Source organism: Anser cygnoides, chromosome 6, assembly GCF_040182565.1.
Source record: "Anser cygnoides isolate HZ-2024a breed goose chromosome 6, Taihu_goose_T2T_genome, whole genome shotgun sequence".
NCBI classification, from domain to species: domain Eukaryota; kingdom Metazoa; phylum Chordata; class Aves; order Anseriformes; family Anatidae; genus Anser; species Anser cygnoides.
Window position 1 is genome coordinate 24,179,137 of NC_089878.1, and position 25,616 is coordinate 24,204,752.

The 25,616-nt window shown below is 35.6% G+C and overlaps 1 protein-coding gene and 1 long non-coding RNA gene across 10 annotated transcripts in view; one reads left to right on the plus strand and one right to left on the minus strand.

The window, feature by feature from the left end:
- The window catches only part of KCNH7 (potassium voltage-gated channel subfamily H member 7), a 221,402-nt gene extending 200,983 nt beyond the window's left edge, over positions 1–20,419 (plus strand). For 7 of the 9 annotated variants that reach the window (XM_013171336.3, XM_066999808.1, XM_066999807.1 and 4 more), the window contains 4 exons: positions 9,663–9,926; positions 14,775–14,940; positions 18,229–18,421; positions 19,758–20,417. In XM_013171336.3, the coding sequence (XP_013026790.2) occupies positions 9,663–9,926; positions 14,775–14,940; positions 18,229–18,421; positions 19,758–20,024 (890 nt within the window). In that variant the 3' untranslated portion in view covers positions 20,025–20,417. Of the gene's footprint in view, positions 1–9,662; positions 9,927–14,774; positions 14,941–18,228; positions 18,422–19,757 lie in introns of all 9 variants that reach the window. The other 2 variants (XM_066999811.1, XM_066999812.1) reach the window with 2 other exon arrangements.
- LOC106029938 (uncharacterized) lies at positions 18,249–25,539 on the minus strand. Its single transcript, XR_007166334.2, has 3 exons — positions 25,202–25,539; positions 18,926–19,228; positions 18,249–18,374 (listed from the first exon to the last, which is right to left on the minus strand). It is a non-coding gene; the product is annotated as an uncharacterized lncRNA (long non-coding RNA).
- Between the last annotated feature and the right edge of the window lie 77 nt (positions 25,540–25,616).

Consider the following 25,616-nt stretch of genomic DNA (forward strand, 5'->3'; position numbering starts at 1 on the left):
CTTGAGGCTTTGAAAAGACTTTTCTGGAGTTCAAGCACTAATACTTTTATCAGTGCCTTGTTCAACTTTTTGTTAATGTTTGCTCTAAAAGCTTCACCTTCTTGGGACTGTCTCCTATTATTCTCATTAAAAGCTATTCTTTGCATTTAACTTTAATTTATGTAGCCCATAGCTGAAAGCTATCAAAACCCTGGACCTGTTCTGAGCACTCGCACATAATTCTTGTGAAGCCCTAGAAACAACCAGATAGGAAATCCTTTCCCAGGAGAAAACTGATTTGAGGCTAAAACTACACCAGTGATAAACTCAAATCACATCTGCCCTTTGTTCTTTTGACAGAGCATATAAAATACTTCAACGGTAATATAAAACTGGCAAATAAACCAGCATGGACATACTACCTAGGAATGTAACGTTGACCTGATTGAAATAAACCCTAACTCTGGATTTTTAGCTCTAATCCAAAGACAAGAACATCATCTCACAGACTCTAGCTGAGACAATGATACAGTCTCCAGCTGAGTTATATTGTTATATTAGGAACCAAAGATTCAGGTAGCTAACAATACTTAATCTTCAATTTTCTTGCCAGCTGGCTCAGGGAACTCGTAACAAGGAATTTTTATTTCCATGGATGTGATTTTAAAAGCCCACAAAAGAATGTTCTTATGAAATCTTATGCACTTGCCCATGTTGACACAGTCTGTAGCAATCAAATATAAAATGCATTCTGCAATGTTTCATTTTAAGTGCATTGTTAACTTCCATTCTTATCCCCTTCCCCCAGCTTAGACATTTAAATGCTTACTTTACGAATAGATGACTCAGCCAAGCACTGTGCTTTGTGTCCCCAGCAAGAAAGTAGGGTAAGATTCTGGACAAAATTGGAAGCTCTTACTTAACTGTGTTAAACTATTAGCGTTTTGCTAATGAAGTCCACTTGGGCTTAATTAGAAAAGAGTTTCTAATATTCAGCCAGAGTGTCAGGTGGTTAAATGAGCAGGGAGCAACTAATATCTAGGCAAGCAGCATATGGCTTGGAGCAAGATTTCATGTCCCTAAAATCTTACCTTCAGCACAAACCCCCTAACAAAATGTGTATGGTCATCAGAGAGCTCATCACTGCAGTTTTCCATCTGCTCCTATTATTGTTATTGTTATTGCTGTTACCACCGTGCCTAGGAGCCACCTCAGGGACCTTCTACAAGAGTCTTGTTTCCATGAGTTGCTCCCAGAGAGGCTGTTTCCAGAGGCCAAATCTGATCAAAATGTTGTATGCAGTCATACATACCAGTAGCCATCCTTTGGAAAAAAAAAAAAAAAGTAATAATAGTGCTATAGTGAAAGCTGTGTACCTTGTAGAAGAGAAGAGGATTCTAAATTTGACAGAACTGCTTTGGCCTTTGCCCTGAATTCCTTTTCAGATGTGTGTTTATACACCTTTGTTTCTGATTTTTTAATTGTATCATTATTTCCTGAAGTATAAATCAAAAATTGTCCTTACAGTATTATTTAAATACCATTAAAGTTGATACAAAAACACAGGAAGGAAATTCAGACACAGGGCTGTCACTCCATTCCTAATTTATCTTGTAATAGAAATGGCACAAAAGAATAAATGAACTTTTAAATTCTTGGCTTTTTAAATATGTTTCTTATTCAGTTATTCAAAACTACCTCCCTTCTTATCTTAGTCCATTAAAAAAGATAAGGAACATAGATACTTATGGAATGGTTATCTAATCTTTAGTTCAGGATAGTGGGAGGTTTCAGTATTTTTTGTTCCCTGTTTCTCAAATCATCCAAACCTTCATAGCTTGGAGAGGAAACACACCAATATACACATTAATTTACCAAACTCTCACAAGCAGCACTGAGACAGTCCAGGAATTCAAACAGCTTTCTCCGGTATACTTCAGTTCCTTTACTGTGACTATACAACCCACTGGAACCTTTCAGTAAAATTGCCAGGATTTGCTATAATGATAGAATGTCACTAGTTTGTATCTTTAGCTTCACCAGTGAATACTTAGAAGTTCTCAAATTAAGAATGAAACTGGAATTAAAGGGTTATTATAACATTAAAAGTAGTCATAGAAAATTAAGAACTTTAGATCTTTTTACAACTGAGGGGAGAAAATGTTTAACTTTCCTAAGATACCACCAGTAGCCTACTTCTTACTAGGAATAGGAATCTCCCTCCATCAATTCTAGATAGACACCATTTTTTTCTTTAGTGTTGGTCAAAAACCACACAGAGATTTCACAATACATTTTGTAAATAGGGGTCCTAAAGATAGATATTTGAAGGGAACCATAATAAGTAGAAATGAGGAAGAAGGAGGAAAACAAGTGTGTGCTAAAGAATGTAAGGATCTTCTTCTTGAGTTTAGGTGGAAAAAGAAAGTGTATGGACACTGGATGTGAGGTTAGGCAACATGGGAGGACTATGGAGTTGCTGTTCACTATTGTATAGAGATAACTCATGCCACCAAAGCTCAATTAGAGTTGAAGCTGGCCATTACTGTGGAGGACAATAAAAAGTGTGGTTTTTTAAATATGTTAACAGCAAAAGGAGGACTAGAGATAACACTGCATGAGGATGATCACCTCACAATTAGGGACAAAGCAGAGATGTTTAGTGCCTTCTTTCCCTCTGTCTTTAGCACCAATGAAGAGCTCTGGGATCCCTAGAGCCTTGATTTGGACTGTGACTGTAGGAATTATAAACTCCCAGCCAACCCTGAACTTGTGCAGGATTTGCTGCTTCAGCCGGTTTTCAGCCCAGAGCAGAGCAGGCTGAGGGGAGGCCTCATGGCGGCCTGCAGCTCCCTCACGAGGGGAGCGGAGGGGCAGGCGCTGAGCTCTGCTCTCTGGGGACAGCGACAGGACCCGAGGGAACGGCATGGAGCTGGGACAGGGGAGGGTCAGGCTGGGGGTTAGGGAAAGGTTCTGCACCCAGAGGGTGGTCGGGCACTGGGACAGGCTCCCCAGGGCAGTGACCTGCTGGAGTTCAAGGAGCATTTGGACAACTCTCAGACATATGGTTTGATTTTTGGGTGGTCTTGTGTGGAATCAGGAGTTGGACTCAGTGATCCCTGTGGGTCCCTTCCATTTCAGGATATTCTGTGATTCTATGATTGCTTTACCTCAGGTTTCAGGAGCCATTGTAAGTCTCTGGAATTGTTTTAGATTTCAGGGTCTGGCAGGTCTACAGACATCCAATGTACTTAGGTGAAGAACAAGGACTTATAGATACAAAAATCCATGTTCCTGGTAGAACTTTGGATAAATTCTTTCTGCCAGCTTAAGAAATATCTTAAGGAATGTGTGCGCGCCTTTAAAAACTCCTGTCTCTGTCACATTCTGAAAATGGCCAAGCTTTGATATAACTGTATCTGCTTCGGAAGATTATTTTTGAACCAAAAAAATCCCTGACGGGAAGAATCTGTTTTCACTTATTCTTTGCTTCACCTAAGTTTTTTGGGAAATTATGGTGTAGAAGGGCATAACTGTATATGATGTTCACAGAAGGAAAAATGGTGGTAAAATAGCCAGTCCTCATCTGATCATAAAAATTTGGAACTGTTGCTAAATTAAATTATTAATGAATATGTGATGACTTCACGGTTCATTACATTGCTCTTTTTTATTTCTAAAATTTAGAATCCTGTGGTCTTCAAATGTGAAGCAATATCTTTGCCACTGAATAGGCAGCATGGTTTATTACTTCCTTTAATTATAACTAAAAAGCTGCAAGTGTAACTTTCCACTTATAAAAGTGAATTAAAATGCAAGTAAGCATCATATTAGAATACTATGCAATTATTTATATTAGCAAAAGCAGATAAAGTATCTGTGAAAGGCAGCCTTTATATTAATTCTCTCACAGTACTAAGCATTATTATGTTATTATATGTAATATATAAATAGGTTTCCAGAGACTTTCTATACAAAGTACACTACAGATTTTACCTTTGTTTTCAAAGCTTTAGGGACAGCTGATTTTCCTGACCATACCCAACTTCTATTTTTTCAGCTGAGACTATTTGGGCAATATTTAGATCTGAATTCTTAGGCTTTTCAATACATGTTTTGTACAGCTCTCAAACTACTTTTCTTCTCTCAGGCACATCAAATTTGTGGTTTTAGTATTCAGCTGTCATGCATATAAACCCATCCAAAAAAGTAATTTCCTAATGCAAATAATTATACATTCAGGTAACTTGAACAGTGCTATAATCAATGATGTTTCACTGAGGAGCAGAAAATATTTCTAGAGATACTACATTTAAGCATTCTGACCACTTCAAGTTTTAGTTAGGAAGACTTTATGATTAAACTTCCCTTAAAAGTTTTTGCTTTTTGTCCTTAGGGATGTTTGGTATATTGGCAATGGGCAGATGTTGGAGCAAGCTATGCTTTCTGCAAATACTCAAAAATGTTTATGAGGGCATCAGTTCTCAGTTTCTCTGATCACCAGTCATGACCTGAGATGTTCATGACAGCAATAGAAGACTCTGTCCTGAAAATGGACAAATTTCTCATCAGCTGAAAAATGGTAGATTGGTTTGTTCAAGTTGTTCATCTGGAATTGACTTTCATATAACCTTTCCTAGGACACGGTCCTTGTCAGGACACGAGTTGGTGGCTGGTTTTGGTGTAGACACAGATGTCACGATATGCAGTGTCAGGACTCTGACTCTGAATGTAGGTCCGGTCAGTTCTGAGAAGGCAAGAGCTCAAGCATTCAAGATTTGTAAACATCTTAGGTTTGTTTAAGGGGATTCATGGTAAGTTATAGTACTTTTTGAAGGTTGAAAGGGATTAAATCTATAGACAACGCCAAAATTGGTTTTCAGACAAAGCTTTTAGTAGCAAATCTGGAGTAGTTCTCATTTGAAATGTTGCATGCAAAACGAAGCCTAGAATTTTATCTATGCTTGTCATACATTTGTAAAGCTTGTGGGTATCACATCCTTCTCCCATTGGAAAAAGAAAAAAAAATCCACTAACATTCTTTTACTCTTTCCCATAATAATGTTTGCAATTCAATACATTTTTTTCTCTGAAGATCTTAAATTCACTGAGATTAAACAATAAAGATTTAATAGAACTTAAGGATTAAATAACATTTTGAAGTATCTCATTGGAAGGCCTTGTATGAATGTAATATATAAGTAAAAATACTATTTGCAGATTGTGTTAAGAACCAATCTGAAATACCCAAGTCAAAGAAAGGATGGCAACGTGGGCAATAGTGCCAAGCATCTTGTCTGTGGATTTCATTGTTACAATACTGTATCTTAAAAGAATACAAATTAATTTTAATTTTTTATTTTATTGTTAGATATGTGAAAAAGATTTCAAAAATGTATACCTTTTCTGCAGCAAAAGGAATGACCTGACACTGAGTCATTTTTTGTTTTCATGTTCACAAGCAGTTTCCTCCTTTTTATATTCTTCTAATACCTAGTCTATCAGAAGGTACACAGTCATATTTAGCAATGTACTCCATTCCAGTCATATTCAAATAAGTATGAAGTAAACAGCAAGAAAAATGAATTAAAAGCATTTTAATTAGCAGTTTAGTAATCATAAGATCCCTGTTTGGCACTCTGTACAGCACTGCAGCCTGAATGCAGCTTGAGTAGACTTTTCTGTAATTGCGCTGCATTATATATCAGTACTGCTCCACAGTACCATTAATTTTTGTTATTACGTAAATATTACTTACTAACTATATTGTTATTACTCAGCAACTTATAAATTGCGAAAAGATGGTAATTCCAGGAATTAGGATTACCATTTTCCCTGTCTGATTCTAGGCTGTTCCCCATCTACATCAAGCAGTCATCTGCATTTCCTGACAGTATGATAGGCATGGTTTGAACATCAGTGTTCAAATTGTATATCAACAGCTTTTGATTTTTGGACATCTTTGAGATTTTGCACCTTTTCAACCTGTTTGTGGTGTTGTATTTAACATGCTATCTGAAATGCTTGGTCACTGACTTTTCACTACAAATATTTCCTACCTTTGGTGCACGAGTGGGCACAACCTAGATGATTCTGTGATTCTGTGATAAAGCATTTTTCTGCTCTCTGACAAGATAACTGACATTTTTTAATTAAAGAACAGACAACAAGCAGTCTTGCTCACTAGCAAATATTTTGTTCATATGTAGGAAAAACAGATTGTCGAACACAGGAACATTTGTGAATATCACAAAGAAAGAGCTAGTAACAGTTGAAGCAAAATACTTGCTGGGAATCTGAAGATCTGCAGCCTTTTGAACAATCAACCATCTCTCCTTCAAAGTCACAGCATGCATTTCTTCTTACCAAGGGACTTACTTGGTGTAACGTAAAATGATATGGTAGGATTTTTCAAAAGGATAGGACAATGTCATGTCTGCTGAACAGATTTATAGTTATACAGATAATTTTAATGATAAGGATTATGTGTCTTATGGTTTGGGATATAAATTGCTTTCTGCAGGGGTGAGGAAGTCATTCACCTCATTTCCTGTGCAAAATTGAATTTGTCAAGGCATATTATGGGGCTTTTTATTGGATGGCTGAAAAAGGGAGTTAAAATTTGCCTTCTTCTGAAACATTAGGCTACATAGCCAGCCTAATTAAGTATGACAAATTCCAGTTAATGAAATTACAGTAATATTAAACAATGCTGCTCCACATGTAATAGATTACTGACACTTTCACCAATATCGCTTGTAGCAGAGTAGTATGTTAAGAGAAAGTCATCTAAGTTCATGGAGACTGCCACTGTTTGAATAACATGAAACTTCAATACTACAGGCTGACTATGGCACACATAAGAAACTTCCTCGACCTCTAGTAACCATCAAACTAAGCAAGGTTTTATGCCAGCATTTCTATAAGTCTATGCCATAGCTGCATTTCATTGCCCTCATGACAACCTTGTTTCTTCCCTTCCTTTGCTAGTACAAGCGCAAAAAGCAGGACACAGACCTTCTAAAAATTACTGTGAAGGATTTGGAATTTCCAGGCAGCAAATGTCAGATGACATTGCCCGTAAATTTGGCAGGCACCCAAACCACATAACAGGCTAATGTGAGTCCCATAAAGAGTGCAAATGATGTTTGTACATGTTTGTTAAAGCAGAAAGTTACAAAAGAACCAGCTTCAGCAGAATATTTTTCCTAGCGATCAGATTTAGAGTGAAAATTGTCTTACTAGAAAAGGAAAGAGGAAGCACTAGTATGAGGGGCTTTTTTTAATTATCACAAATTTTTTTTTTTTTTTTTTGGAAACAGAGAAGAAAGGAGAAGAAAATCCTTTTGAAACCTCATGTCTGTGTGACAGAAAATGAACTTATCCATACACGCGTATAAACAGATACAAAACTCTTCTCTTCTGGAACATTCATTCCAAACCAATGACTGGATTTCATTAGAAAATGAAGGAAAAAATGGAGAAATTCACACTCTGAATAAAGCACTGCTTAGACATTATTTATAATATCTTTCCACTAAGCTCCAGAGGCACTGCTAATTGGTTGATCTGAGGTGCTGAGCTTGCACCTTCATCAGGTCCTGAAGAGTCAAATGAAAAAAAGCAGTTTCCATTTTAATTCCTGTTCTAGTTGCAGAGTATAATGGGATTATTCTACAGACAGAAGAATCTCTAGCATCAAATAAGAGTCTTCAAAAATGAAAGCAACTTTTGACTTTCTGAATACATCCAGATGGCTAGCAGATAAAGCAATGGCACTAAAATAAAAGATGCATATTTTGAAATAGATCATCTGGTTAAAAATTATTCCTCGATTTAAATGGGCAAGACCTTACATTCAACAGATCTTCAACGTCTTTCTAATGCCAGTGAGTTCATTATATCAGGACAGCATTTGGAAAAGAATATGCTCTGTTGTTCTGAAATAGATGCAGACTAAATGCAGGGACATCGATTGAATTACCCTGCTTTTACAGCAGTGTAATTGTTAGCAAAATCTGGCTTCTTGTTTCTAGATATTTTACTATTCCATGAGTATAACAGATAAGACAGTCTGCTATATTTCAGCTACTATACAATTTTTTTCATTAGAGTCTCAATGACCTCCCCTTAAAATTAGTTCACTGATTGATTTGTATTCCACAGGGTGCTCATTACAGCTACTGTTAGTGCACAAAATCCCATGAACATAAAAAATTACCCTAAAAATGGCAATTTCAAGCTTTCATTATAAGGTCTTTTTCACAGGTTGAAGTCAGTCAAGCAGTAAGTAATTAAGACAATTTACTGTAGCATGACTGTATGCATTTCACTATATATTCCCACAAGAAAAGCCATGGGAGACATCTACATTAGAATTTTCTTATTAAGCTTTCTTTTGCTTTTGTACTATTTTGGAGAAGGGAGATGCAGGGAACATGGGACAACTGCACAGTCTGAACATTGCCCAAGTACTTTACACTGCCAGCCGATTTGCTTTTGTGTTGATGCCTTAGCAGTATCAGAGTATCACCAGTACCACTTACAGCCGGTGATCCTGTTTACCAAAAGCCAAATAAAATTACTTCAGTCTAGGGTTGTGTTAATTGCTCCTGGAGATTCCAGAGGGTGTGGTTATAGGAGACCTGCCCTGGTATTTTGTTGACCATTACCTGCCCTCACTGCTCACAGATGTCTGGACTCCTGCAGAGTGGTCTGTACAGATATGGCATTCTCTTCATTTGCAATAAAGAGAATTAGATAATGCCACAGTTTCATTTCATTATAGTCACCAAAAAAGTGACTCATATAGTCTCAAAAGAGAGAAAAAACCTAGAGAACATACTAAATGTTGTATTAACCACTACTGTGGTCTGTAAAGACTACACACATTCCAGAAATATGTTGATTTGTAATTAGCACAAAGCAGATGGGAAATCATGCTGTCTCCCCAGGAAGTTAATGCAAACTAGATACAGTATTTATATGTTGTTGAGACTACCCTGCTAAAATGTGTTTTAAATAAATAACAGAACTGGAATTATCGTGACATTTCAGTTAAAAATAGGTAAGACCAAATATTGAATTTGAAATTAGCTTCAAGTTTATGCTGAAAAGAGGTCGGGAGTTTTCTATATTCACAAATGATCATTCTTGCATTTAAATCCTATTTAATTTATACAACATGTTCTGTAAAGGCTTTATATCTATATTTTTATTTACCACCTCTTAAGACTACTGAACCTGCTGCTCCTCACTCCAGACCTTGAATGTAATTAATGAAAGATTCATTCTGAATGTGATTGGTACTTTCCTACCATATATATCACAGCTTGTATATTTTTCTTACTCAGATGATTGGATAATCAGAGAATTGCAATTAGTTCAAAAGGTTAAGAAATTTGGGCTAACATTAAAAGTTGTTTTGAGATGATCATATGAAGACAGATACATGCAAATGTCTTCTGGGAATTTAAGAGAAATATAAATCTCCTCTGATACAAGAATTAAAAAAAGGTTTTAAAGTAATTTATTCTAATAGGTGGTGAACCTTGTAACTGATATATGAATAATCTCCATCCTGTGACCAGAATAATCTAGAACAGTTTCATGAACTAGCTTCATGAAACTGCATATTTAGTTTCATGAACTGCATATTATACACAATTATTTCTATCTAACAGATTATTTCAAAGAGAATGATCAGAATGATCCTGAACCCTCAGGGGACAACAACAGATATTATCAATCTATTAAGAAACACTTTGAGGAGAAAAAAAGTGGCTCGTCATCCTTTGTGTCCTCCATTGAAGATGAGCAAAAACCCCTGTTCACTGGGATAGCTGACTACCCATCTGTAACAGAGAAAACCACAGAGGTGGACTTTGAAGAAATGGTTCATGCAACAGAAGAAATTCTTATTGACAAAAGAAGCAATTCTTGCAAAGGTAATCTAATTGGTACAATTTTCTAGAGTTTGAGTAGACGTCTTGGCTTGATTATCAAAAATAATTTTCTTAATGGTCCTGATGATTCTTTACATAATAGTCACTTTTGTGTTTCCCAAAAGATTAACAAGAAAGACTATTTTAGATCAAAAATATTATTTCCCAAGAGGATTGCTATAGTTTGACACAATGGCTGTGGGACCAGATTACAGAATTCCAAAGGTTCACCTATTCATCTTGTAACTGACTTACCATAGAAAAGATTTTTAAACAAAATCTTCAAAATTGTCAACTAGTGCTAGACCTCACTAAGTGCTCATGGATGAAAACTACATTCAGAGCAGTAAAGAGTACTTCCAAAGGAGTTTGACGTTCTTGAGTTGGGTGACAGCACAAAATCCTACATAAGGGTTAAATAAATCTAAAGGTGGTCACGCGCACACACACACAAAAAAATAATTGTTTTCAGATAATTATTACCATTCTCTGCATTGACAATGCACAACCAAAATTCAGTGAAAGAAATTCAAAATACCTTGAAAGAATTCTATCCCATTTGGCTGTACATGTTGGTTAAAAAGAATGCTATTACATCACAGAACAAATCCCAACTTCCTTAAGCAAAATATAAGAACAAATATTTGGCCTTTTGTATATGACAAATGATCAAAAATTATTAAGCAATCTAAGTTAATTTTACATAAAGTTACACCTAATATACTAAAATGCTAATTTTCTCAGTGATGTGAAGGGAAATTAATGAAAAGCTCCAGATTAATATACAGCTACAGTGTTGTTGAAAGTTTGCTTGTGATTATTTCAGTCTGAAGGAAAGAATTACATATTTACCATTTAATGCTGTCTTCCCCCTAAGTTTGTTTCCATTTAAGGCGACCACTATTCAATAAACTTTAAGCTTTTAAGTTATAATATTAAACTATGCTAATGATTAAACAGGCCAAACAGTATTTTTTTTTTCTTTTTAAAGGTATGAATATGTGAAGCCTGGTCTCCTCAAGTTAGGACTATATAAATGTGCACCTCATAAACTTGTTGCTTACATACTGAAATTTGAAAGCTTACCTTTTCCCCAACCAGTAGCCAGAAACGTGTCCTTGTAGCTATAGCAATGTTTTCCAAGGCAGCCTATTGCAGGTTTTAATTGAGCTAAATTTAGCATGTATATAGGTTACATGTTTTGATTAAGACACATATTTTGTACTCTAGCATTTCTGATAATGTGTGTGGAAGTTCATTACCCTTCTTGCAACTTTCATAAAATCTTCAATAAAATAAGATCAGCTTTGATTAATGTATGTTTTAAACTAAATTGTTATTCCTACTCTTATAAGAGATTGGTTATATAATACAATAAAAGTAGTTATAAATATAATAAAATTTTGAAATAAATTCTAACTGTATGTATGCATCTTTATAATCTACATATATTATGGTAGCCTTAATATAAACGCACCTGTATAAAGCTACTGTAACTGATACATATTTAGTTATCTTTAGTTTTAAGCTTCATTCATTACTGTTGATAAACAGAAAGACAACTAATAGTAATTAGTTGATAGCAGATAACGAGGACAGAAACTTTATAAACTTCTTTTCATAATCCTGAAAACTAGGTCTTAACATTAAAACATATGTCTCTTTTGAGGAGATCTGATAATTTTTCCATAGCTGCTAATCTATATACTGCAGAAAGATGCTATTTTCTATTCTCACTTGGTCATTATTTAGGCCATAAGATTGGTTCATTAACTGTTCAGATGAACCAAGTTACATATTTATTGATTTAGTTCTCAGTCTAAAATTCTTCAAGCCATAGAAGACCACAGCTGGTTATAGAGTTGTAACTGCTGTTCAGTCTTTCTGAGGATACAGGTGTATGTGGAAGTATCTGAAGTATCTTAGAACAGTACGATTCTGTATCCACAAGAGATAAGTCAAGAGTCTTGCTTATAGGGTATGAACTAATTTTATAATTTGAGTGCCAATTCACTGGCTTTGTCACAAATTTAATGTTTATTTTAACAGTCTACAAATGCATATTCTGGGACAAAAACTATCTGTGATTTCCCTGGGATAATCAAAAGCATTGAAAAATATGAGATTTTACTGAGTGAATTATTGTGTAAAATAGCCAACAATATGGTTTTGCAGGCCATTAAAAAGCAGTGAAATGTAAGGCCTATATTTTTAGTTTCTAATCCTGAAACTCACTGCTTAAAAATAATTCCACTGGATTTACAACATCCATTATACCCACAACCACAGTTGAAAAATTTACCCCTGAATTTGTCATAGCTTGCTCCATTCACTTTGCTGAGAGCTTTCCAACTTCCTTGGACACCGCAAATTGTGCCATGTGTGCCCACTAAATCCAAATTACATGCTTCTCTGACATTGTTTTCCTCTTTCTGTTGGCTTAAGTGGGCTGAGAACCTGAATAGGTTTCTCTGTAGCCAAGATGAAATCTCTTTCCCCTTCCTTCTGTTCAGTGCATAAAATCAGTTACAGGTCATGTCACACGAAATCCAAACACTCCCTACAGCTCCAGGAAACCTTCTACCACCTGCTAAACAAAGAGCAGATAATGCAGTAAGCACCTATCTCTTCCTCCTCTTGGAGTCATGTAGTGAGAGCTCCCCTTCCTGACTAATTCTACTTGAAATACTAAATCTGAGCAGGAAATCTTTTCCTTTCCTTTCTTCTTCTTCTTTTTTTTTTTTTTTCCTGTTTCTTTACTTAGATAACACTGCTTAAAGATGTGTTTGAAAAGGATTAGCTAATAGCATTTAGACAAAACTCTCACATGTCACCCACACAGGTTTTTTTTTCTCTTTTCTTTGAAACATGTCTCTGGCTTCTATGGTTGCTTAGAAAAAAATCATGAGTGAGAAATGAATGTAACCTATGCGGAGTTATCAGCATGCAGTGCCAAAAGAAGTGTTAGGAGAAGCTCTGAGCAAACCATTAAGGGACTACTGAGGCGTGTGGGATTCACATCCAACTGCTCATACGACTGAAGCTAATGCCTTATAAGCAGTCAAGGTTCTTCTCCAGCTGTACACTGAAGCACCAGTCTGAGCCCAATAAGAACTTTTAACGCATTCTATAACTTCACATGGTTAAATAATTACAAATATGAACCTAATGGGAGTTGTACTGAACAAGTATTAAAGTTTCAACAGCCTTTTTTTTCCAGAGCAGAGGAGAATCTGAGTGGTACTAAGCAATTTTTGACTGTTTATGTGACAACAGATTGAATCAAAGTAACAAAGACTGAGGATGGGAAGTAGTATATGTAGAAAAAGCACTGTTCGTCCTAAATATGTCACCTATAGGGTCTGCAAAGCTCACAGCAAGATCTTCATTCTATATCAAATAAGGGTATGTACAACTAATATATCCCATGATAAATAATTTGTAACGCTTCACCAGTTTGGTGAGCAGGAAAAAAAGCCTGAAACTGAGAATGTAAACTAATTAATAAATGCACAGAGGTGTAAATTAAGCAAAGAAGAAGGGAAAGTAGCTCAAACCAGAAAACTAAGCAGAAGGAAGGAGTGCATAGTAAGTTGCAGTGTTTGAACACAGAGACCTAAAACATGGGAGGGCTGGGACCTGGAACAGTCATCGTCATTTTTTACAATGGGATGGAGGTAAATAAATACAAAGGACTCATATAAAAACTAGACTTTTATATACTGGTATATAAAATATACAGGATTAGAAGGGGAATTAAATTCAGCACACTAGCTGAAACTGTAGTAAGATCGTAATAATGCATTTGAGTTTTTTTAGCTTAAAGTAATTTACTATCTCTACCTTAATACCAATTTTTATCTGTACTTCAAAAAAATTTTTTTTTTATCATGAAGCTTCATTTAGTATTAAAAGTGACCTATGACTGACCTAGAAATACAGAACATTTCGTTCTTTTAGGAGTCACTGATTATTAAACAAAATGAACTGGCACCTTTCACACCACAGTACTATAAGAGTCTCTGAAACATGCTTTACACACCAATATAAGGGTTGGGCTGGAGAAAAGTGATGCTAAAACTACATCAACGAAAATAAATTTCCTTTTGAAAATAATAAACAGTATCCCTTTGCAAGCATTATGAGCTGCATTAGATGGCCTCTGTCTCAGAGAAAACGTATCACACTTTACCTTGTGAAGAGAAGCAGTGTTACAATTACTAGTAAGAAAGGCAGCTAGCAGAGGTCTCTAGATGAGACATTCCAAGGCACTGGAATGTATACCAAATGCTGTAAATGCAACGCACCAAGTTCTCCCTTTAAACCAAAAAGCTAAACAGTAAATACATTTCAGTAGCACATTCAAGGGCAAGAGAAGAGGTTCTAGCCAGGTCTCTGAAACACACAAATAAATTCAAGTAAATAATTTAGGGTTAGTTTAGAACAAACAGTTCTAATTTCAATGAAAAATGAATTGTTAAAAATCTTGAGAAAACTGGGGGTTCACTGGTAAAATAATAGAAAGAAAACCAATGAAATAGGAGGCATTAATTGGCAGAACTCTGATGCTGACTGTACAAAGCTACTTTGTTTATCTACAGCTTCAAAGTATTAGCATGTTGCTATCTTTATGTTAGAAATTTAAAATTTTTGGATGTGTCCACTATTATCTTTCCGCAAACAGTGGTAAGGAACAAAGACAATTCAGGCAAATTGTCACCATACCAAATTGACTTCCAAGGTTTGGGAAACACTGGTAAGTGGAATGCTTGGTGGGTGCCAATCCTCTCTAACAGCATGTATATAAATCTATACTTTTTTATGGGTTTTGTTTTGTTTTGTTTTCATCAGATATTGCTGATAAAAGAAACTGGGAGGAGAACATCAAGGAGTACCAGGACTCCCCGAGTCAGTCAGCATTACCCCATGTTACATGGGGCATCTGCGATACTGAAAGTGACTATGTATATGGTGAAGTGGAGAATCGATTAGATTTACTTCAAGAACAACTCAACAGGTAAAAACAGAGATATGATAAAAATATATTTGTGAAAGGATACATAATTCAATGGATACAAATGATACCACAGGAGGAATGAATTTGCTCAGAAAGTTTCCAAAACCATTCATATCTTTGGAAGTTCAAAAGTACAAAAATATGCGGGATGGGAATATCACTTTGTTATCCATATAAATTCATAGGAGCCTAAGTATCACCTAAATTCAACCTTTTAGATTCCTGGAAAAAAAATGGGAATGATGATTTAAAAATTTTTAAATCGCTGCCTGAATAATGTCACTTACCTCTAGGTACCTGCATTAGTGACTCTGAATTGCCATGCTGAAGAGCCCTTCTCCTCAACTGACAGGCAGCCTAAGAGTCCAACTTTTTAACCAAGAAACCTTAATGAGGCACCTAAACTTGTTAAATGTAAATCTCAGCTGGAATGCCATTTCTTCAGCATTGATTCCTAAGTTTTTCACATGTCCACGGAACAGAAATTTTCAGCATCTTCAGTATCTGAAGTATTTTTTTCTTTCTTGAAGTCCCAAAGTAAACCAACTGCTTTCCTTAAAAAGAGAGCATTTACATTACAGGCAAGCTTCATTTTAGGTGCATTAACTTCTTTTGCAGCTGTCTCTGTAATAAGTAAGATATGGAAGTATGCAAAGGCAAAATACTTAACACCTGTTACAACAGAAAATGGACATTTTCTTCATCAGAATACATTATTACCTCACTTAATAAAATGTCTCTTCCTTCTTCCCTCTTATCTTTAATATATTGCTCTTTCCTGGCAGCTAAGCAACGTAGTTTATAGCGTATTAAAAATATAGTTACAGAACTTTGATCCATCATACACTATAGTTTACCAGGTAATTTCACTTAATTTTAAATCACCCTATGCTCAGGTCTTTAGCTTCTTTATTATTTCCAATATTTTTCCATGACAAGTACTATGACACACACTCACCCCAATTGTGCTTTAGTAGTCTTCATTGGCATTCTGTGCTGTAAATTTTAGCAATCAGTTTAAAGCCAGGTTAATGGTATAGTGCTTCCTTTATCTACTATAAGCCAATCAAAACACAGTATTTTTCTTTTACGAATACTATAGAGTACATTAAAAAGACATTTTTCACTTGCAAGCCTAAATTGCTGTAATTTCTAATTGCAGTAGTCAAGTAATCCAAGGAACTGTAAATGTCACATAGCCAAATATCTGCATGATCCCTATTAACAGTGGGAATTAACAGTCTTTCAGTTACATTTCCTGAAATCTTAAGCTCTTAAAACTGAAATTATATCTCAAGTTTACCCACAGTTTCACCAAAACCTTACATAAGTTCCCAATATTTTTGAGTGAGAGAATACCATTGTTACTGATAAACTGAGATTTAAATCGTTATGAATTTTATTAAATCATTTTATTCTTTAACTCTTTTCATGTTTTTAAAGCTTTTCATGCTTTCAGGATTTGGGGCCTTGCTGGATCTTCTATGAATGTAACAGACAATATTCTGTCTGGCTTATGTCAGATCTGACCTGCTGGACTATAAAGTAGGGTCACATTTTCCTGTCCTTTTCCATGTCAAGTCAGAGGCTCAGCATGCTACTCAAATTATTAAATGGACATAGAAGGCTGTAAAGCCACTGTAGCAGGACTATTACCCTAGCACTATCTCTCTTATTCATCTTTTAGCCATTGGAATTTCATGGAGACTGTGGGCCAAGGGCCTAAAGTTCTCACGTCTTTTTCTTTGGGTGGCATGACATGGACCTTTTTTTAAATTCTAAAGAAAGGAGGGAGAAGATATACATGCGATAATGAAATGATGAATAAGCAGTACCAGATGTACTCTTTGATTTGAAGTACTAGGAAATCGCGATCAAGTGCTGACAAAGTAAGAAGCGAGCCATTTCAGAGTTAATTCAAAGCACAAGACAATTGCTGATACAAGTCCTCCAATGCTAAATCCCTTTTATCAACTGAGATGGTAAACCTCAAGTTTAGCAGACAGAAGTTCTCTGGATGGTGTCATGCTGCTGCTGAAGTATTTTCCCCTGTGGCATCAGCATCATGCTTGTGTGAGATCAGCATATTTTCAAGTAGCAAGCAACCCAAGAAGGCAAATAGTGCGTGAACTGACTAACCTCGGGGTTTGGGCCTTTCATTATAGGAGCTGATGCCACAGAGCCTGCTTCTCCCAATAAGGAAAGAAACAGCATCCTAAATATCCTTTGGGCATATCTTTCAGATTAATTTCATAGATGCATTTATAAATAAGTGAAACAGGTGATGGACTACTCCAACATTAAAAAAAAAAAAAAAAGATCCTGGTAAAAGCAAAGATCTGTCAGCAGCAGGATCAATTCTGCTGCTGTACAGAGCCCAAGTAGTAACATTCACATTAAAGGCTGCTGACAAAGATTTGTTTATTCCGTCAGAGGATGAGTTGCAATACAGAAGGCTGTATATCTGCATTACAGTCCATCATAGCATGTCTGTAGCCTTCCAGCACCTGGGGAGGCACAACAGGAATTACTTATTGCTGAGCTTGTCAATGATATTGGTAAGACCATTTGAAAATCAATTCAGTGCTATGCAATTGTAAGTATGAACAACATAAGCAGCTTAAATGTTTCACAAGTCATATAAAAATTTATGGAAATTGGAAAAAAGAAAAAAGCTACCGAGTTTGAACATCAGAAACATATAAAGTAATTCTATGGTCTGTATAAATTTTCACAGTAAAGAAACTTGGCCAGTTGTGTTGTTTTTTTAAAAGAAACTTTCTTGAAAGTATCTTTCATTTTCTAACTGTGGAAGAACACAAATGCAGTTTTCTGCTTATTTTAGTGCATTCTATTAGCATTGGCAATGTCAGAATTAATCAACAGATACAACAGAACGAGAGTCCCATCCTAAGCCAGTACAAATTAATTTAGTTTCAATGAAGAGAGTACAGTTATTCCTCTTAATTTCAACTAAAGAACTGTTCCCCCATGTTACTGTTAGTTGCAAAAATAAAGGACAGTAATGAACTCATTCTTAACGTAGCAGAAAGATTGGAGACAAGCAGGCAGGTATGTTCTGCAAAGGAAAGGGAGATCTAGCAAGCTTTGGAAGGGCTCAGTACTCCCTCTTCTGTTCTTTCCTACTTAAGGCATGGTCGAGTCATAAAAAGCAACAGTTTGCTTTATTAATAAGCTGCAAGTCCGTCTTGAATGCATCTGTAATCAGTATGTTAAAACATACCCATTCCTGACCACGCATTAACTGATTTTATGTTACTTCTCTAGGCTTGAATCCCAGATGACTGCTGATATCCAAACCATCCTGCAGCTTCTGCAAAGGCAGTCAACGCTCATTCCACCTGCCTATAGCATGGTGACTGCAGGGGCAGAATATCAACAGCCAGCAATTCGGTTTACACAAAAGCTTCATCCTGTAACATCAATTAAAACAGACAGAAGTTTCAGTCCTTCATCTCAGGTACATACACGTTTTAAAAGATCAAAAGAGCCTTGCTAATCATGTTAGTTTATGATGGAAGAAACGCATACTAATCTAATTACTTGTTCATTAAAGAATGTGAAATTATTATTCTGATCTAGCACCTCTGCAGTGGACTTTGATACCGTAGTTTCAGAGGCCACATTTTCTGTGAGGGTTTTAGAGATTCATAAAGCGATCTCATAATCAGACCAATTTACTTAATTATCATGCATTTCACAAAAACAAGCAGAAACAACAAATATTAGATGTAAGTGTAAAGCACAAATGCTCTCCTAGCATCAGACCTGCCTGCGCAGAAGCATCTATTGTAGGTCCAGTTCTTGAAGTCCTGAGAAACACCATAACTGTTTTCATGAAGGCAGAGGCCAGAGAAGTCCAGCTGAGGCAGCAGGGTGGTTACATACATATGGAAGCACGAGGGGAGAAAAAATCTTATGTACAATCCCTTGCCACTGCTGGAAATACAGAGCTGCTGCATACCTGCATTTTCCAATACATGTTTTCCACCCCAATTCCGTTCAGGCAGAATTTGATTTTCCAAATCTGTTTGGCATTTCTTGAATTTAACAGTTTGAACAGAGATGTGGCATGTTACTTGCAGATGCGCTGCAGCATACAATTAGTAAATCCAGTGTGCTTGGATGTGCCAGATTCCTCATGCATATGCTGAAACACATACAGGCACAGTAAGTCCAATGCATCCAGAAAGCATCAGTTCACATGAATTATCAGGGCAGCAAGCACGCAGCGGTTTTCAGAAACATTTACCCACCATGTATACACCTACACAAAAAAAAAAAAAAAAAAATCTGTCAGAACAGAAATCTAGCAACCCTCTGGAAACAAACATCACCAGGCACACTGCACACTTTGCACAGATTCTGAGTTTAAAAGTGAAGGAGAACTAAGTGCTGAGACTGGAATCCGAATGGTTTTAATGTTTGGACTGAAATAATTCCAGAGGTGCGGCCTGAAACTACAAATTCAGGAATATTGAAATCCACACTCTTAGACTAGGCCTCAAGAATATTCAGTCCTTCAGAAAGGATATATAGGATATATACTTGTATCTTGATGTCACATGAACAAGACAGAGAAGGGGACAAAATCCCCAGATTCTACAACTAATCAACAGAATTGCATTCACTTACATTAAAGCAAATGCAGTACCATGTAAAAAATATTTCAGCACACTGCTTAATTGTCAAACATGGTTTTCCAACAACAATCAGATTGTGCTCATTTTGAGGAGAAATAAGAGCCTAGAAGAGACTGATACAATTATTGCCATCTTATTTCTTCTCTTTTCCAGTGTCCTGAATTTCTAGACCTTGAAAAATCGAAACTTAAATCCAAAGAATCCCTCTCAAGTGGAGTGCATCTTAACACTGCCTCAGAAGACAACCTGGCTTCTTTTTTAGATCAAGAACATGACCGGTCTGTAGAGCATCCCCCACAGCATTGTAAAACTTATCTCCAGCCAGTTAGGCACCCTTCCTTGCCAGAATCTTCACTAAGCACTGTAGGAATCTTGAGTCTTCATAGGCATGTTTCCGATCCTGGTCTTCCTGGGAAATAATACTTTTATACTATTACTTCACATAAAAATGTAAGTGCTTTTAATGGCTGTTTTTCCTTTTTTGTATTTAAATCCTCTATACTTGACTCAGGGGCTACAAGGAATATACCATTATATGCAAAAGTACTGTATATTTTCCTAAATCTGAAGCTTGTAAGGTAAAGTTGAGCAGTTCTGATGTAAATAATATATATACTCACACACTAACTGTATGTTCTAAACGTAAAACTGCCAGCATTCTCAAGGCACCTTATATTTTTATTTATTTTTTAAATAACATGCATGTTCTGAAATTACAGTTTACGTTGCATGGAGACAACTATTTACTGCTGTCATGGAAACAGTATTTTATTGTGGATATGTTTTCAGAACAAATAGGAGACCAATAACAATAATTCACACAGAAAAAACTCCAACCTGACCAATCTAAAATTCAAGTAAAATCTGCTCACATCTGAAAATTGGATTATCTTTCTTGTAGTGAGCTTTTTACTATAAGTGGCAATTATTCTGCATCTAGAGAAAGAACAAATAACGTAACCAAGTCTTCTGGGTTCAAAACAGTTAGGACATAGAAACCAGCCTCCTTCCAAACCAGTTAAAGCAACACAGTACTTTAACAAGACAGGAAAACAGCCACGTGCTGGAAGGTATCACCATAGATTGCATCCACAAAACCACATATATTAATTGAATAGTTTGTTTCCAGTATTATTTTTTTTTAATTCACATCAAAGTTAGCTATCATAAGCAGGCAGGTACTCTTCATGTGTCATACAAACATAATCAAATGCAATAAATCTAATTTCTATATAATACAGAAGACTGTGTTCCTTTTGTTCAATACAAATTACTAACAATCTGTATAATTAAAAAATACTTAAATTCTTGGTTTATAATTTTAAGGGTGGTTGTTTGCAGTTCTCTCTTTTTACTGACTGGCCCCTCTACAATGATCCTAGATAAGGTATAGATGTATGTGGACACACATGCCACACATACATTCCTGGATGTGTGCATGTGTGTATATTATATATGTACATTATGTACATGTGTGTACGTGTGTGTATGTTTATATACAAACATATACACAAGTGTGTGTATATACCTACACTTACATGTAGGAGTATAGATATCATTATATATATGTATATATGTAAGATCACTCTGAGGAACAATTGTAAATTTTCTTATTACAAAAGAAGTAAGTTTAGCTTGTGTCCAAAGCTGACTACATTAGAATAAAATGATTTAAGGTCTGTAGGCTTTAAATACAGTATGTACTGTATATGCATAATGCTTTGTGAATACTTAGATTTAATTTTATTAAAATATTATTCTGCTTCAAATGCTGTGTTTATTTTAGAAGGAACTGACCTTTTTATTACTGTTTTTAAATATTAAAAAACGTTCACATGATTTTGTAATCTTAAAGCTTTAACATGAAATTCCTCTAGGAAGAGAACTGAATTCAGAAAAGAATGTAACCCAGTTAGTGGGTGAGCAGTGAAACTCTAACTAAAAATCCCTCTGCTCTAAACCAGCGTGCAGAGTAATACAATAGTGGTTGACTGGTTGACCCTCAAATTAAGAGTTACCTACATTATGTGTTAGGGTCAGAATAATACGTAAGACACTTAGTCATTCACAGACAGTCAATAAACACAAGGTGGCTGCATCTTCTCTCATTTAAAATTAGTGTCAAAATACCAAGCAAGGCTCTGCTTTATCTTTGCATATAAAGATACAAAAATGAATTAACTAAATATCTCTAAGTTAAGAGAACCCAACCCTTCTCATACAAGATCAAATTTTCTTCTGCCTCACATTGGTTGACTGTTGATAGGTGCATATCTTACGACATGCTGACTGCTCTTACTTCTACTGCAATGACAGAAGTTATGCACTTTTTAGTGCCTTTAGTGCAGGACCAGACCTTACATGATAGCATCACTGGGCCAGTTAGAATCTCTGCCTGCATATACTCCATTGAAAGAGGAGTGCTGAATAACAAAGTCAAATAGCTTTTTTTTTTTCCCTCAATAACAAGCATTAGCAACAACTGCTGTATCTCAGTTAAGTTGCTAATACTAATATCCATTACAAAGAACAAGTTAGCATATTGTCTAAAGAAGTATTTGTGGTTGTGCCACATTTAAAGAGTCTGGAATATTAAAAATAAAATGAATGAAAAGAGTATAATGCATGAACATTACTTTACTAAATGCCTTTTGCCCAGTTTCATCACTTGGAATTTCATATTTATGCCAAGAGACTGAGCATAACAGGTGAACTGTGGAAGGAAAAGATGGGGAAGAAGAAAAGCAACAACTGCCACAATTGTTCCAAGTGAAGGAAAAGCTCCATCCTTGTATTGGCTTAAAAAGGCTTTGTTCCTTTTCTTCTCTTTGTCTGTGTTTATCCAAAAGGAAAATCTGAAATGGGGGCAACTGAGGGAGACTTTGCATAGTTACAAAAATTCTAAGTTCCCTAGACATCTGGCAACAAGTGAAGAAACAAAACACAGATGACAACTCGATTTGCAGTAGTCTATCTGTCCCTTCCTTGCCAAAGACAGACCTGCCTTCTCAGATACCTTCTTTTCTTGTTTAAGTACAGTGAAATAAATGAAGACCCACTGCTTCAAGCCTTTTTCTTCTAGAGACAAGTACAAACCACTGTTTTTAGAAATAGGAACAGCAAAAATTCTCTTATTTTTATCTTTCCTGGGCAGGGCTCCCCTTAAATGCAGTCCATTTCTAACGAGTTAGAAATTGCTCTGCGTTACCCAAATAAAGCTAGGAATAACACAAGGCTTGCATACCCATGCATCAATACACAGCTATTCTAACATATCCATAGCATCTTTCAAAAATTTAGGAGATTTTGGTATTGCTTATGCTTGAGCCTAGGAAGACTTAACTTGGCTATTTACATTTAAAACTCATGGGTAAAAACACATAATACATTATAACCCATAAATAGAGAGTAATATCCTGATGATTCAAGAATAGCTATTGTACTGAAGTATCAAAGTAATCAGGACAATCACTCCAACTATGAGAGCTACCCATTCAGGCTATACACACCCTGCGCTACATCTGCTGCAGAATAATGAACTTGCTTGTAGAAACTTGCTGCCAAATTCCTCTTGTACTATCCTCAATCAAGTCCAGATTAGTTCTATTCAAGTCAAGAGATAACTGCCCTCTACTTCTTAAAAAGCAGAGCTTCCAGATTCAGTATGAGTTAACTAACAAGGTTGTACTAAAAGCATTACAGTGACTGACAAAGCAAGAAGTACTAATCTGGTGCCTATATCCACTAAGAGGAGCAAGCACAAAGTTAATTAAAATAGGTCTGATAAGGAAAGGCCTGTATGCCAAGTCTGCCGTAAGTACTGACTACTGGTTTGCATTTTCTGTTTTACTATTTTTTACTGATAGTAATTTGAGACTTTATTCCAACCTGCATCATTACTTGCAGCTACTCCAAATGGTTGCAATTATATGTTTACCAAAGTTTCCCAAGTTGCCTCTCCTTCACCTCTTTTTGCACACAGAAAATGCAAACTCCATGCTCCGCATCTGTTTACTTCTCTTACCTCATTATCACTAATGCAAAGCCCACTAAGAATATAGGTGGATGCAATTCTCTTATCTGTAGTATCTAGCAGCTGTGCACAAATAGCAAGGAACCTAGTCTCACTTTCAAATTTAACATGCTTCAAATGTAAACATTTAATGAGAATACTACTTGTAAACTGTAAAATTGCTTCAGACCTGAAACAGACTTGGTATGCAGCCATTGACATAAATAAATTTTAAGTAGCCTCTTACCTACTTTAAATAAGAGCATGCATAATGTCCTTTATATGTGATTACTCTGAACCTAGAGTTCCCTTAAGTTTTGTTAGGAATGATAACGTGCTCATGTCATACAGCAGTCAATGCATCGCATATACTACATCTCCTCCATGCATCAATTTTTTTTTTAAGCTTGAAAAGAAGACTATAATAGAACTTAAGCAGCAAATATCTTAACAGGAGAAAAATAAACACAATCCACAAATAGATCATCTATGCAAGTCATCACCATGCTCAGTTTTATCAATGATACTAAAGGAGCATATCCTGGACCTTGTAATTGCATGAAGGCATCACTATGGCAAGCTTACTTTCTCTCACTGTATATCTATGTATGAGTAGTAGATGGAAATGCATTATTAATGAGGAAACATTTTTCTTCATCTAGCTACTTGTATTTTTTTTTAATGCCCACTTGGGAAGTTTTGATTATTAATGAATACAGAATGTAGCTATTCTCTTTGGAATGGAAATTAGATGGACCAAATTAAAGTCTCCTGCTGGATGGATTTGCCCCTTTTATGCATTATTTACATTTTCTATACTGAAATTTCATGATATTGTAAAGCTGAAAATACAAAAAAAAAGTTGGAAAATTTAATCTAGATAAATACTTCACTATTATGAGCTATGGCAAATCCTGTTTGTATAACAGGTTTTTATATAATACAGTTAATATAAGTTTTATTTTGCTTTCAGAAAAGATTTCCTGGAAAAATGTTTACTGTACAAATAAAAGCACTTGTACACTGCACATATTCAGTATTTTATATCACCATAAAATTTATTTGCAAGAAGTCTAAATATGCACAAATAAATGTATTACACTTATTTCAGTCATGAGCAACAGAACGCGAATATTTCATTTGTGACTGACTTGAATTTAATTACTACAATGCAAGCACCACTAACAGGGATCCAAAAGTTTGAATACATTTCAGTGTCAAAACTATAATTCAAAAAATAGTTCAATATTTAATATACTTATAACACTATGGGAATAAACATAAAAGCACAGGATTACACACAACACCTCTCACTGGCTTGAAGCACACAAAATAGAAGCACAAGATTAGACCTCTTCAGAAATTCCTGTGTACACAGTGAACGACACGTAGCATACTGAACTCCATCCTCAAGTAAAACTGTAAGGTATGTCCATGTCTAGTCCCTCTAACTTCACTGGTCAAGGAATGCAAAATCTACAGTAACCCCCAGTTACAAGATCTGGGTAATGAAGCTGACAAATTTTTATTCCATTTAAGGCCACATTTTCACAAATTATATTGATAGAAAGTGTTGTTGAAATACCTATCTTCAAGCCAGACACTTCTGTTTCCTGAGACAGTTTCTTTTAGAGAATTTACAGTGAAACATGGAGTGAGTTTACCATGTAAGGCCTACTCAGTGATTTTACTGATCTAGATGAAGAGTCACTGAAATATTCTGAGATAAGGTGAGCTCTTAAAAAGAAAAAAGAAAAAAAAAAAAAGATTTCCTTGGGGAAAAGCTTGAGGTGGGATTAAAATACAATCAGCTGGAAGCTGGAAGCAATTCCAGCTGTATTCAAATAGTATTATCTAAGCTTGCCTCACAGGGTGGGGGAATAAATAAATAAATAAATACATAAATAAATGAATAAATATTAAAACCACTATTTTAACAAGCAGGAGGAGGAGGCAAGTTTTACCTAGAATATTTTGGTTGTTAAATAATCCATTGATCT